Source organism: Ostrea edulis, chromosome 6 (genome assembly GCF_947568905.1).
Source record: "Ostrea edulis chromosome 6, xbOstEdul1.1, whole genome shotgun sequence".
Lineage (NCBI taxonomy): Eukaryota > Metazoa > Mollusca > Bivalvia > Ostreida > Ostreidae > Ostrea > Ostrea edulis.
The window spans coordinates 26,950,496-26,965,049 of NC_079169.1; the positions used below are offsets into that span (position 1 = coordinate 26,950,496).

The 14,554-nt window shown below is 35.5% G+C and overlaps 1 protein-coding gene across 2 annotated transcripts in view; it reads right to left on the bottom strand.

Annotated features, from left to right (window-relative positions):
* Window positions 1-13,990, bottom strand: part of LOC125647085 (E3 ubiquitin-protein ligase UBR5-like) — a 58,792-nt gene extending 44,802 nt beyond the window's left edge. For both annotated transcript variants that reach the window (XM_056142215.1, XM_056142213.1), the window contains exons 1-14: window positions 13,804-13,990; window positions 12,798-12,924; window positions 11,181-11,254; window positions 10,004-10,135; window positions 8,790-8,964; window positions 8,135-8,194; window positions 6,580-6,814; window positions 5,615-5,832; window positions 5,024-5,146; window positions 4,570-4,941; window positions 4,022-4,167; window positions 3,497-3,627; window positions 2,235-2,356; window positions 565-687 (exon numbers count right to left, since the gene is read on the bottom strand). In XM_056142215.1, coding sequence (XP_055998190.1) covers window positions 565-687; window positions 2,235-2,356; window positions 3,497-3,627; window positions 4,022-4,167; window positions 4,570-4,941; window positions 5,024-5,146; window positions 5,615-5,832; window positions 6,580-6,814; window positions 8,135-8,194; window positions 8,790-8,964; window positions 10,004-10,135; window positions 11,181-11,254; window positions 12,798-12,924; window positions 13,804-13,865 — 2,100 coding nt within the window. In that variant the 5' untranslated portion in view covers window positions 13,866-13,990. The remainder of the gene's footprint in view (window positions 1-564; window positions 688-2,234; window positions 2,357-3,496; window positions 3,628-4,021; window positions 4,168-4,569; window positions 4,942-5,023; window positions 5,147-5,614; window positions 5,833-6,579; window positions 6,815-8,134; window positions 8,195-8,789; window positions 8,965-10,003; window positions 10,136-11,180; window positions 11,255-12,797; window positions 12,925-13,803) is intronic.
* Between the last annotated feature and the right edge of the window lie 564 nt (window positions 13,991-14,554).

The window sequence follows — 14,554 nt, forward strand, 5'->3', positions numbered from 1 at the left end:
CAAACCAATATGCCCCTCTTCTTTGAAGGGAGGCATAAAAATAGGGTAGGTAGGTCAGAATTTTTTATTTATTTATTTTTTTATTTGACAAGTGGATGAAGAATAGAAAACGTCTGTAACACCTGTGAATATTTGATGATAAATGAAAAACATGCATGACACCATAATACTGAAATATAGAGTAAATAAATGTCAGTTAGACTATGACACCGTCCGTACATTTTGACGTCTTGAATTTCCTAAATGTCATTCAACATTTTTGGGTAACCAAAGACAGATGATTTAATTAGATAATTTGATCTCAATCCTGAGTTTTAAGAATTTAGAGTCGGGGATCAAAACGTAATTAGAACAGGAAAAGAAAACCACACAATCATTTTTATATGCATTACCTGTAGCTCAGCTTTTTCTAAGTAGCATGTAACACACTGATGGGTCCATCCAACCCTGTCTTAGCTATCAGCTGTAACTTACCTGTAATTATCCCAGATTCACATTGTCTTAACAACCAGGTGTTCCTTACCTGTAATTACCCCTGATTCTTAGTGATCAGCTGGTACTTACCTGTAATTCATCTTTTCTCAGGATTCTGCAGTCCTGTAGGAGACTGACGGGGTCCTCCCTCCCACCCCCAGATTCCAATGCATCCCGGGACTGGAACTTCACCACTGCATAGGCGCCATCTACCTGTAATCAACACATGAAATAGATCATATACCTGTAACCAACACATGAAAAAGATTATCTACCTGTAATCAACACAGGAAATAGATTATCTACCTTTTACTAATATTATTACTCAATAGCTGGTGTATCTACCAGTTGTGGTGGCCTAGTCGTCAGAATGTTCATAATCAGGAGGTCCCAAGTTTGATCCACATCAAAACCTATTGATGCCTTAAGTTTGATTCTCAATCCATGAGTCAAATCACATAAATTTATAAGGAGGGATGAGAAAGATATTTATAGAGAGGGGTGGGGGAGTTATTTATAGAGAGGGGTGGGGGAGATATTCATAGAGAAGGGTGGAGAAATATTTATAGAGAGGGGTGGGGAGATATTTATAGAGGGGTGAGGGAGATATTTATAGAGAGGGGTGGGGATATATTTATAGAGAGGGGCGGGGGAGATATTTATAGAGAGGGATGGGAGAGATATTTATAGAGATGGGTGAGGGAGTTATTTATAGAGAGGGGTGAGAGAGTTATTTATAGAGAGGGGTGAGGAGATATTTATAGAGAGGGATGAGGGAGTAATTTATAGAAAGAGGTGGGGGAGATATTTATAGAGAGGGGTGAGGGAGTAGTTTATAGAAAGGGGTGGGGGGAGATATTTATAGAGAGGGGTGGGGGAGATATTTATAGAGAGGGGTGGGGAGATATTCATAGAGAGGGGTGAGGAAGATATTTATAGAGAGGGTGGAGGAGATATTTATAGAGAGGGGTGAGGGAGATATTTATAGAGAGGGGTGGAGAAATATTCATAGAGTGGGGTGAGGGAGATATTTATAGAGAGGGGTGAGGAAGATATTTATAGAGAGGGGTGGGGGAGATATTTATAGAGAGGGGTGGGGGAGATATTTATAGAGAGGGGTGAGGAAGATATTTATAGAGAGGGGTGGGGGAGATATTTATGGAGAGGGGTAGGGGAGTTATTTATAGAGAAGGGTGGGAGTTATTTATAGAGAGGGGTGGTAAAGATATTCATAGATAGGCCTAAGGGGTAGAAGAGATATCTATAGGGAGGATGGGGAAGATATTTATGGGGAGGGATGGGGCCATTTTGACCACTTAGCCTTTGTTTATAGAAACTATAGGCAGTTCTTACCTTGACTTTGTTTATATAAATCATAGGCAGTTCTTACTTTGACTTTGTTTATAGAAACTATAGACAGTTCTTACTTTGACTTTGTTTATAGAAACTATAGGCAGTTCTTACTTTGACTTTGTTTATAGAAATCATAGGCGGTTCTTAACTTGACTTTGTTTATAGAAACTATAGGCAGTTCTTACTTTGACTTTGTTTATAGAAGTCATAGGCGGTTCTTAACTTGACTTTGTTTATAGAAACTATAGGCAGTTCTTACTTTGACTTTGTTTAAAGAAACTATATGCAGGTCTTACTTTGAATTTATTTATAGAAACTATAGGCAGTTCTTACTTTGACTTTGTTTATAGAAACAATAGGCAGTTCTTACTTTGACTTTGTTTATAGAAACTATAGGCAGTTCTTACCTTGACTACTTTGCCAACAGGGACAGTTTTCACATCCTCCACAAAGATGACATTTTTCAATGGCCAGCTTTCTTCATCTTTCCTCTCAAAATCTTTCAATGGTGTAGGTGCCTTCTTGCGTTCTGTTAACAAAAATTATACTGGTGTACAATGCTTTACAGCTAACCAGACAATGCTTTTACTGTACCCTGGTATTACCTCTGCTTCTTTGACAGAGGTTAGATTTTAACCATGCATCTATGTGTAAAACATATTATGAACTTTCTGGATTTAATGAATTACCTTTATAACATTAAAATTGCTCGTCCCCAGCGCTTCGCTAAAAGTGTGTTACACAGTACCTTTCTTATTACATGTGCCTCTGCCGAAGAGTTATATTCTAACCATGCATCTACGTGTGAACAAGATCAAATCCATGGAATTCAATTAGTCTACTCCACTTATACTGCAGTCACTTATATTGAACTACAGCTTACTCCACTTATACTGCAGTCACTTATATTGAACTACAGCTTACTCCACTTATACTGCAGTCACTTATATTGAACTACAGCTTACTCCACTTATACTGCAGCCACTTATATTGAACTATCTGTTATGTTGAAGTAAAAATAAATCCCCAGTTAACATTATTTATATAGTTCAACATTGGTTATATTAAACTTTGGATGTAATGAACAATTCAGGTTGGTCCCCTGAATTTCAATATATCCGGAGTAGACTGTAATTCTCACCAAAATAGGTTTGATCTATAGAGCTGATTACATGGTGAGAGCTCTGAATGAAATCTGTGTTCTGAAATTTTTATACGATTTACGGAGCCTTGGCCAAGGTTTGCAGTCTTTGCATTCTCTTGTTCAAAACATGCAGCAATCAAGTAATAGATATAAAACTTAACAAGTGTTATTGTTCATAATCTTAGTAATACTGAGACAGAAGGTGCAGTAATCAAGTAATAGATATAAAATTTAACAAGTGTTATTGTTCATAATCTTAGTAATACTGAGACAGAAGGTGCAGCAGTCAAGTAATAGATATAAAACTTAACAAGTGTTATTGTTCATAATCTTAGTAATACTGAGACAGAAAGTGCAGCAGTCAAGTAATAGATATAAAACTTAACAAGTGTTATTGTTCATAATCTTAGTAATACTGAGACAGAAGGTGCAGCAGTCAAGTAATAGATATAGCCGTGCTATTGATCAGTATTATTGATAATACCGAGATAAATATCAACATGCCAGAATGCCCGGCTTACTTACTAAGTGATGTGCTGATCAACGTGGGCCCACTGTGGTCACTACAAGTGGACGAATCTGGGGAGGGGGGTGGGGGCATGTCTGGTTTCACATCGCATGACTTCACCTCGGGTTTCACCTCGGGTTTCTGCTCTCTATAACAGACATATAGTTCAATTACAATGCTTCCTAGCATTCCTTTTCTAAAGGATCTTTTCAATATTAATCTACATGTATTGACAATTCATAATTCTCAAATCATTGCCTCTCAGCTAATTTCCAATTTCATTACACTGTCTTGTTTCGTCAAGAATGTTTTTCCTGCTACATAAATCTCTCATTACAATGTTGAATTTGCATACCACTACATACTATCCTGTTTTCAAAACAAACATCCATAGTGGAGTGTCAAATGTCTCGATATACCGCAAAAGGCATGTGATCAGTGAAGCTGTTAATTAGCCATTACCTTTGATCACCAGTGAACTATTCTACTATGACCTATATACTTACACAGGTGAACTATTCTACTATGACCTATATACTTACACAGGTGCATGTTTGAGAATCTTGAAGCGACAAGTGTCAGACAGTGACCAAGCAGATTCCAGCAGCTGACCTACTTTTGGGACGCCGTCTACCGTTGCAAACGCCAGGGCACCACCATGGTACATAGGGGAGCTCCGCAGGCAAACCTGTAATGCAACAGAGTTTCAGTCACTCACAAAATACAGGACAGATATTTGACATCAAATTTAACGATACAAATCAAACAATGGATGCATGGATTAATATATACATATTTTTTTGTTTTATTTGCTTGTAATAAGTACAAATATAAAATTCCTTAAAAAAATTATCCCTCCCTATATAACTCTTTGTAAATTTTCCTCACTCTATTTGACTTAATTGAGAAATCGCGGGTATAAATTACATTCCATATGGAAATTGTATTAATTGTTCTTATAAAAACATCAACTTAGTTTTCATTTTCATCATTTTTGAAGAAAAAAAAATTGTTTGCAGCTAGTGTTGTTATGAGCCATTGTATTCTGGGAGGCTTGATCTTTTGGCAATACACGTGTTTATAAACTCACTAGAGACCCAGCACCGACATCGCTAGTGACAGAACCATCCTTGGTTTTCTTCTTTTTGGTTTTCTCCAGCATTTTCTTTCTCTGTCCAAACGGCATTATTCCCCACCAATAGAGGGCACTGCTCTCCAGCCGTGCACAGGTGTACAAGGAACATGTGTGTAGGGACACAATCTTATCCGTCTGAAATTCTGGGAAGGTTTGCGCAGAATGCTCGAGTTTGGAGGCCACGCTGTTGAGAGTCTCGTCTACCCATGTAGCCACTTTATTGGATTCTGTGAAGACTGAAGCCCTAACTCCACAGGCAGACAATCCAATAATTCTCTCATTCTGTAGTCCTAGCGATATCACCTTGGGGTGATGCACATTGGGGTTCTGTAACAGATGCGATATTCATCATTACATTGTCATACAATCATAACTTGTTCATGCTCTATATTTGTCTGTGAAATCTTACATCATAATGTTTGTAGGGCTCTGCCTCTGTCCATTTCCAGCTATATAACTGTCCATTGGTTCCCACAGCAACAAGGTCAGAGTGCATTGTAGCAATGTGGGTAAAGGTTGCACAGGTTCCATCCTTAAGTGAACAAAAATCATTTAAAACATGTGGTCTTTGAAAGTATAGTCTTATTATGCCCTTAACTTGTGTATTACTTTAAGGGGAAGAATAATATAGTGTCATAATAGCAGACTTCACCAAAATATGCATATTCTTTTTAATTCCAATTGCCTGGCTAGATAGCTCAGTACTCAGTAGGCTAACATGTTGGCTGCTGATTTGTAGTTCGAGCTTGCAAGTCTAGGTAAGGTTTTAATTTATTTCTTTCTTTTTTCCCCCAGATTACTTTCTACTAAAACTGCATGTTTTAACTAAAAAAGGCAAACATGAAACTTCAATTTCAAAATATTACTGTACATATTCTCCACTTTCCATCCATATCAGATTTATGTGGTGTGTTATTCCTCCTTTAAAATATGTCATGGGGAATAACGGTTTTTTTAAGGACACATTTTTACATAAAGTAGTTTACATTGAAAGACTCACCTTCTCAAGGAGAAAATGTACGTCATCTCCAAAGTTAACTGGTGTCTGTGATGGAGTGGGCTGTTTCTTCAGATTCTCACCCTCAATGATTGAATCTGCCTTGTCACGCTCCAGTGATTTAAGCGTTTCATCTCTCAATGTTGTGTCTAGTCGTCTACGGTCTCGGATTCGGAAGATGGATTCCCTACTTTCTCTATCTAGGTCACGATCTCTGTCACCTATCACAAGAACAGCCAGCCATGAGAAACAAACATAACTCCATTTTATACACATCATGTGAAACAGACATAACTCCATCTTATACACATCGTGAGAAACAAACATTACTACATTCTGTAAACATGAGAAACAAACATTACTACATTCTGTAAACATCATGAGAAACAAACATTACTATATTCTGTAAACATCATGAGAAACAAACATTACTACATTCTGTAAACATCATGAGAAACAAACATTACTATATTTTATAAACATGTAACAGAGACGGCCCTGACTTTTCTCACTGAATGTAACAACCTGCTTTAATCTAGCTTTCTGTTGAAGAATAACCCTTTATCAACACATGCTAGTCAAATTAATAACTATTACCGACAAGATCACATATCCAGATACTGCTCAAAGCTTACCAACAGCTCCGACTTATGAAAGGTTCACGTATCTCAAAAACTCGATTACATAAGATAGATAAGATAATATTTATCGAAATTGGATTTACAAACAGAAACATTAACTCTCAAGAGCTGTTCTCTGACTACATACATAAAATTCACACAACACAACATATAAAAAACACTCTGTACATGTACTAAAATATCACAAAGGCATACACATACACCTGCACATAAATTCAATATCGAGTAAGTACTCTAAATATAGCAATCGAGTCTTTAAGTTGACCTGTGGTCATCAATTATCAAAAAATTAAGAATACAGTACCAAATACATAAATAATTATTTACCGAGCCGAGATCGAGTTCCTGATGTCCTACTGCGTAGTGTGGAGTAACCAAACACATCTTCATTAAACATGGTGTCCGCGTCAATGATGACACTGGGATGCTCCGAGTGCATGCCACCGTCGAGGAGTGAGATGAGGTCGTCCGGCATATAAGAGTCCTGACTGTCCTCATCCTCCACCTCGCCCTCATCGTCACGACTCAGGAGGTTGTTCACGGCCTGATTCACATCCAAGTTCTATACAAACAATAAATAAGCAAACTTAAAAAAAAGGTAACTTAGGCCAAAAAAATTAATTGTGTGGTTCCTATTAAATGCTTTTCAAAAAGAGAGTAGAGTCACAAATTTTTTTCTTTTTCTGTAACGCCAGTGGATATCTGATGTTAAATGAAGAACATCCATGATACTGAAATATTGTGTAAATGTTACTCAAAACTACGATAACATCTGTACTGTAACTGAATTCCTCAGAAATCAGAGGAAAACTAGTCAAAAACAAAGAGAAACGCCTCACCCTATCTGGAAAAACATAATTTTCCGTCACTTGCGATCAAACCCAGAGGGTTTCATTTTAAATTTTTGAAAATTGAGTCAATAAGAGGATTGCCTTAGAAAAGAGGAAAAATCACACCCAGGTACTTCTCAACGTCTACAATTTCCTAACAGATAACTGGATCCCAATCTTTGAAAAATTGGGGTAGAGGATCGAAACATAGGGTTGGTCAGGAAAATGGAGCATAAAACTACTTTTTTTTATGCCTGATGGGTGCCTAAAAATTCCTAGCAGTTTGTTACTGGACATTTTTAGCCTCATAATTGGGGAAGATGGATCACATATGGCATTGGACATGGGAACATTTATCGACAACAGTTACGTAAGGAAATTTAAAAAAACCGCTGTGATGACATAATGTGTGACTCTGTACTGTCATATGGTGGCCTATTCAAACCTTGCTCAGTTTTACACTAATCAATTAATATCAATTAATCCAGTGATCTGCTGGTACTTACATTTCATGACATTGCTAATTTTTCTTCTGCCAACACTAGGAAAGTTTAAGGACATTATATACCCCCTCCCCCCCCCTCCCCCAATTGTTACAGAATTTGTAAAACTATTTGTGTATGCTAAAAACCCATTTTTGCCTCAAATTTTGTCTGATGAAACCACATATATTTTTGCATAATTCTCAAGTCTTTTTACTTAAAAGTTTAATGCGAAAATATTATTCAAAAACTTAAATCCTTCAAAAACTTCTGTCTATTGTGCATTTCCTGTATTAATGACCGATTTACATTGATAGATAAAATTATAGAAAATCCTACGTAAACACAGCAAAATCCTACTTCATTTGATCCTCCCAAAACCTTGGGTATCCCATGACCTAAAGATCTAGAGACATAAAAATGGCAGAACACTTGCAACCAGTCAAAAACTAACAACTTAAAGTCAATGTATTGCAATTCTCAAAAATTAACATCAATGACAATTTTGCAATTTGTCATTGAGATATGGTTTATAGAGACAATTGAGTTTAAAAAATCTAGACAACTTACAGTTCTCTGCAATTCCCTAATGATCAGATTCCTTGACTTTCCTTGAAGCACCACTTGACACTAAAATAAAATCAGAAATAATTCAATGCAGCTTAAGGCAAAGTTTCATCACCTAATAAACTATTATCTGCACTCAATTCATAATGGACAAGAACATTTCTCAGTGGCAATTAGTGATTGGTCGAAAGTCAATCGCCGAAGGCCACTTGTGATTTCAAATATCTATTACAATTTTTATAATCAATTAAATAAACGAAACAAACACATGAATGACTTGATATTTTTCACTTCCATGAAAATAAGCATGACGGCACTGAAGAAATGGAAGTGGTTGCCAATGAACAATGATAAGAATACTAATAAGAGTGTCGTTGCTAGCCGCTAAACATACTTTTTACCTCCTATCAGGAAGTTTTTGGGGTTTTTTTTCAGTTTGAAACTTTGCACATTGAAGTAACACATGCGACTACAAGTGCAATGTATCAGTATTGATAAACCTTTTGAAATAGAACTAAATTTTGTGTACAGAATGAAGAGTTTGATATAAAAGAAATAGTTTTAAAATATTCCAACTATTGCATCGATTATGACCTTCTGATTATTTTCGATAATTGATTACGAAAATTTTCCAATTTCCCATTACTAGTGGCAATACCTGACTAATCAGATCCTCCGGTACAACTGAAGCTGGCACTAGAGGTCTGCTGCCTACAATGACCCCTGACCTTCGACCCCTGCTGACATGCACTGTCCTCTGCATGCGGCTGTAAGCGGGCTGACTGCGGGTGGTGGTGGAGCCTGTGATTGTTGTGGTGGTGCTTCCCCATCGTCTACATAAAGATCAGGAACACATGCAGACAGTGCATAAATCTGGGTCTTCATTGTATATAGATGTTAATAATGTCACTGTATGTAATAACAAGTCACTATGTGTAATATCATGTCACTGTGTGTAATATCATGTCACTGTAACATAAAGTCACTGTGTAATATCATGTCACTATGTGTAATATCATGTCACTGTGTGTAATATCATGTCTCTATGTGTAATATCATGTCACTGTGTGTAATATCATGTCACTATGTGTAATATCATGTCACTATGTGTAATATCATGTCACTGTGTGTAATATCATGTCACCATGTGTAATATCATGTCACTATGTGTAATATCATGTCACTATGTGTAATATCATGTCACTATGGATAATATCATGTCACTATGTGTAATATCATGTCACTATGTGTAATATCATGTCACTATGGGTAATATCATGTCACTGTGTGTAATATCATGTCACTGTGTGTAATATCATGTCACTATGTGTAATATCATGTCACTATGTGTAATATCATGTCACTATGGGTAATATCATGTCACTATGGGTAATATCATATCACTATGGGTAATATCATATCACTATGTGTAATGTCATGTCACTATGTGTAATGTCATGTCACTATGTGTAATATCATATCACTATGTGTAATGTCATGTTGCTATGTGTAATATCATCTTACTGTATGTAACAAAGTCACTAAGTGTAATATCATGTCTCTATGACATAGTAAGTGAAATATAATGTCCCAGGTTGAAAAAGGCTCAACAAAATGGGTTTAATCATATCATGGACAGCTGTTATTCCAACATAACTTTACACATGATACATATAAAGCGCCTCACTTACCATCAGAAATTGTCATTTTAACATAATTATACATATAATTTCTCATTTACCATCTGAAACTTGTATAAATGAAGATAAATGTTCTCATATTGGAGATAGCAAATGTTTAAAGAAACGGTACAGGCACCTTTCATTAAAAATCTTTTTTCTTACAATATCAAGAATCCATCTCTTTGCTTACCCTGTGGGTGGATCTGAGCTCGACCCCATTACATCTGACACCAGCACCATGGGACTTTCCACAACTAGTGAGCTGCTTCTGCTGGGAATTCCCGAAGTCCTCTCGCTGCGTTCAGGCCGGCTAACTGGCTTACTAAAAACATGACAAAAATCGTCTCTAGATACAATACACCCAACGTCCTTACAGAGTGTTAAATTTATAATACTTCATGCAGTTACATATTCAATTAAATGGCAAATCAATACACTGCACAACAGCCTTACGAATGTATCCAAATTTAAAATACTTCATGCAATTACATATTCAATTAAGGTGGCTCACTACACCCAGCATTAGTTTCTCAAATGAGTTCGAATTAATTTAATTAAAAAAGATATGAGAATATACAATAAGTCTATATGCCAAAAAGGCAAAAAAATATAAAAATTTGGATAAAAACATGATTTTGAAAAAAATTATTTCAACACATATGAACAAAAGACTCTAGGGGATTTGAACTTGAGATCTGCGATTCACCAGACCAGTGCTTTAACCACTGAGAAACGATGATAGACAAACAAATCGATCGATACAAATAATTTAACAAAACATTTAAATCGCCATCTTGTGACGTGGTGCCGTACAGAGTATAAGCTTTAGTGTAGTGAGCTACCTTAAAATGCAAATCAATACACTGCACAACAGCCTTACAGATGTGTCCGAATTTATAATACTTTTAAAATTGAGAAAGTTTTGCTTATTTTCCATGCAATAACAATAGTAAACAAATTCATTCTTGCTATAAACACAATTAAATATGTATACATTTCTATTGTTATTGCCTTTGACATCTTTACAAATTGCACTGACAGCCATTTTCTCACGAATGCTTTGCAGTTCTGAATAATGCACATATGACAGCTAGGAATTCCACCAGAAGTGAAAGTAGAATGTAAATAAAAAATAAAATTTCATTCTTGAAAATGCATGAAAGAATGAACTGCAAAGCTTCATGCAAACATACTTTTCATCAAGCGTGTTAAATGTATTACACTTGAAATGTAGCTAATCAAAAATAATCAATCATGATTAATTACTTCTTTTGAATATGCTACGTTCATAACATAACAATGAATACTTTGTAATGGAGAAAAAGTTTATCTAACATTTATTTTTCAAGATGATACCCTTTACTTACATTTTGCTCTCGGATTTGTTCAAATCCAATTTGTCAACAGCAACAGAATATGACAGTCTGCAAACGCGCCCATCCTGAAATTTAAAACAAAAATGCTTCTAGAATACTTTGACCTTTAGACTTGACTTCACAATTTCAGCTAGCTCTCTGCATAATAGCTTCATTAGTTAACCTCCTCCCCCACCCTACGTAATTTTCAATTAATCCCCCATGATAATTTCCCTGACATATTCCTCTACAGATTCCACATCATGTCAAACAAATCACCCACTCTGAGACTTTTTAAGTCCAAAAAAGTGTTTCCTGTTACATTCCAGGAAACAGAAGGGTTAATACACACAAATATTATGTGCTGTCAGATTGTAGTCTGACTATTTCTACAAGTGTCCCGAAAAAAGTACCCAAATTAACAAGAATTGGATTCAATCAATCAATTCAACATACACATTTACATCTATATGAGAGTTTGGAGTAGACAGTGAGTAGATCGAAGGTTTGGGTCTGTAGCTAACTTGGTTTGTCTTAAATCCCTCCCCCCCCCCCAAGAGCTACACTTCTGCAGCTATGCCATATCATAACTTTCAGGGATTTATCCAAGTTCTTTCTACTACAAGTAAAGGGTAACTTTCCCCTTTTGACATCAAATTAATATTTCCCTATTCATGTAGGTAAACATTTCCCTTCAATTGTAGAAACTATTATTAGAATTTTAACAAAATTTATTTTGCTATACTAATTTTAAGTCATTTTCTATAAGATAATAATAATATATATCAAAGTCTTACATTATAGATAATAATCAGTCATCAATCAATTTATATGTCTGTTCAGAGATTTTATATTCTGAGGATGTCTCCCACTCCACCCCCCCCCCCCCCCCCCCCCCCTCCTTCCCTGGAAGCACAAGGCTGCATTCTTGAATATGAAATATCCTTAAATATGAAATAGGTAGTAACATCTAAAACTCAAATAAAACCCTGACTTTTCCATGGTTCAAAATATTGCAAATGTTGAAGTTGTAAACATACATTAAATATAGGATCTCCCATGGTTTGTGGTTTGATATGAATTATATCCAATTCGTGTTTTTCTATCCCTGAGCCTTGGGATAGAAAACACAAAAAAGATAAATCATATCAAACCACAAACAATGGGAGATTCTTTTTATCACATGTTAACATATCCCCCATCCCCAATATTCATTAACGTTACTGTACTGTTGGAATTTTGCTTCCTGACATTTTGTAAACAAACTACGTAAAATTTACATTTCAAAGTGACATCACAAACAGCATAGGAAAACATAGAGCAATAATTAAGAATTTATGTAATGGGCGATATTCACTGGATAAAGGAATAAGCACATGATAATTATTTTAAAAGGTTGAAATGAAGCTTTTACCACTTAATCTCCATAGGAAATTTTGACACCATTTTGGGAATTTTTGTAAGGGGGAACTGCCTAAATAAGGTAGTAATATGTACAAAAAACAAACACTCTTAGACTAGGAGGACTCCATTGTGAAAAGCAATTTAGTTCAAAAGTCTTTATCTTGAATTTTGCCTCAACTCCCTTCCATTACAGAAAAGATGAATATGTCTAGTCTCCACACAAACCTCCAAAAGGAACGCGAGGCAGTTTGGTCCGACCGCACATTGTGTGACCGTTACATTGGTTAGTGCACTGAATGCTGGGGGGCTGTTGAATCCATGATGGCTTATTTTCTCCGCAACTTCTCGTATCCTACAATAATAGTTTGAAGTAAAATTGTTATGAAGGAATGATACATTGTCATAATGGCTGACTTCCTTTGAAAATTTAATATTACATGTAAATCAGCAATATATGTATATTCCTTTCAAATCAAATTGTTTAGCTGGGTAGTTCAGTAGGTTAATGTGTTGATTGCTGATCTGTAATTTGTGCATTCAAATCTAGCAGTTGTAACTTCTATTTTTTCAAATTACCTTCCACTAAAACTGTATTTAGAATAGAATAGAATATGATTTATTTCCAAATTAGGGCCCTCTCAGGCATACAGCATACATGATTGTTAACATTTCAATGTGCAATGTTTATTTTTAAAAAATGATTTATAAAACTAAATATGGTAAATATGAAAATTTCAATTTCAAAATATTATTGTGCATATCCTCAACTTTTCATTCATACCAGATTTCTTTGGTTGTTATTCCTCAATACCCCATTGTATGGGGAAAATATTCAGTGTGTGAGTCAGGTTCAAATAAATCCAGTTAACAGTAATTGATTCTATGTTTTCTAGAGCAGACACTCTCTACATTTCATTTTCTATAAACATCTGTTATAGATTAGTTATATTCTGTGTATTGTGTTGATGGTGCAATGTCCTGTCCTCAGGGTATGAGTAAACAGAATGTCCTGGCAAGAGGTTGCAGTTGAACACATGCAGATATTTAATTAGACAGAGAAAATTAATTTCCATCACAATTTTACAACATAGATTCTATTGATTTTATATACACAGAATGTAGATAAGACTTCCAATCTTTCATTTATTATTCCACCGGACGTGCTTTATATTATAACACATGCTCGAATTTTCATAGATTTCTTTTTGTCCGGGAGTTTTCTCGCTCTTACCTATCATTAAACTGTGTATCGCTTCCTGGAAGCGGGTGGACGATACAGTGTATAGACGTCATCTTTCTTTTTCTTTTGTTATTTTCTGATTCTGTTTGCGTGTAAGAGATAATTCTCTTACAAACTTTCTCTAATCCTTTTACAGAGACGTCGCCATTTCTATAATTTCGGTATAGCCTTTAGTGGAGTAACATATGATTTCATTGGCTTAAATAAAATAGCTAGGCGGATCGCGGATCTAAGTTTACAAGATTTCGCGTGGTAATATACTACGCATGCATTCAACAAAGGCGCTTTTAACAAGATCGAGATGCTTCCAAGATCTTTTTTTAAATTCACACAAATCTGCACTCCTTCTTCAATAATGCCAATATTTACTGCTTTGGGAGTCCTACAGTCAAACAGGGATTAAATTTCTAGGAAAAAAGACAAAACGATTGAAGTATATGTATATGTTCAAGTATATATATATATATATATATATATATATATATATATATATATATATATATATATATATATATATATACAAAGCACTAAAATGACCAACGACACGAACAACGAGATTGTCAATGATTTATTAAACTAAATTATGGTAAATATGAATATATATATAATTATTATTATATTGTAGGACTCCAACGTGCGATGGGACTCCAAAGTGCGGTGGTCACGTCAAAGTGCGATGGTCTGCGCCAAACCCCGATGGCCGCGGTATGGCACGCCAAAATGCGATGCGATGGTCCACACT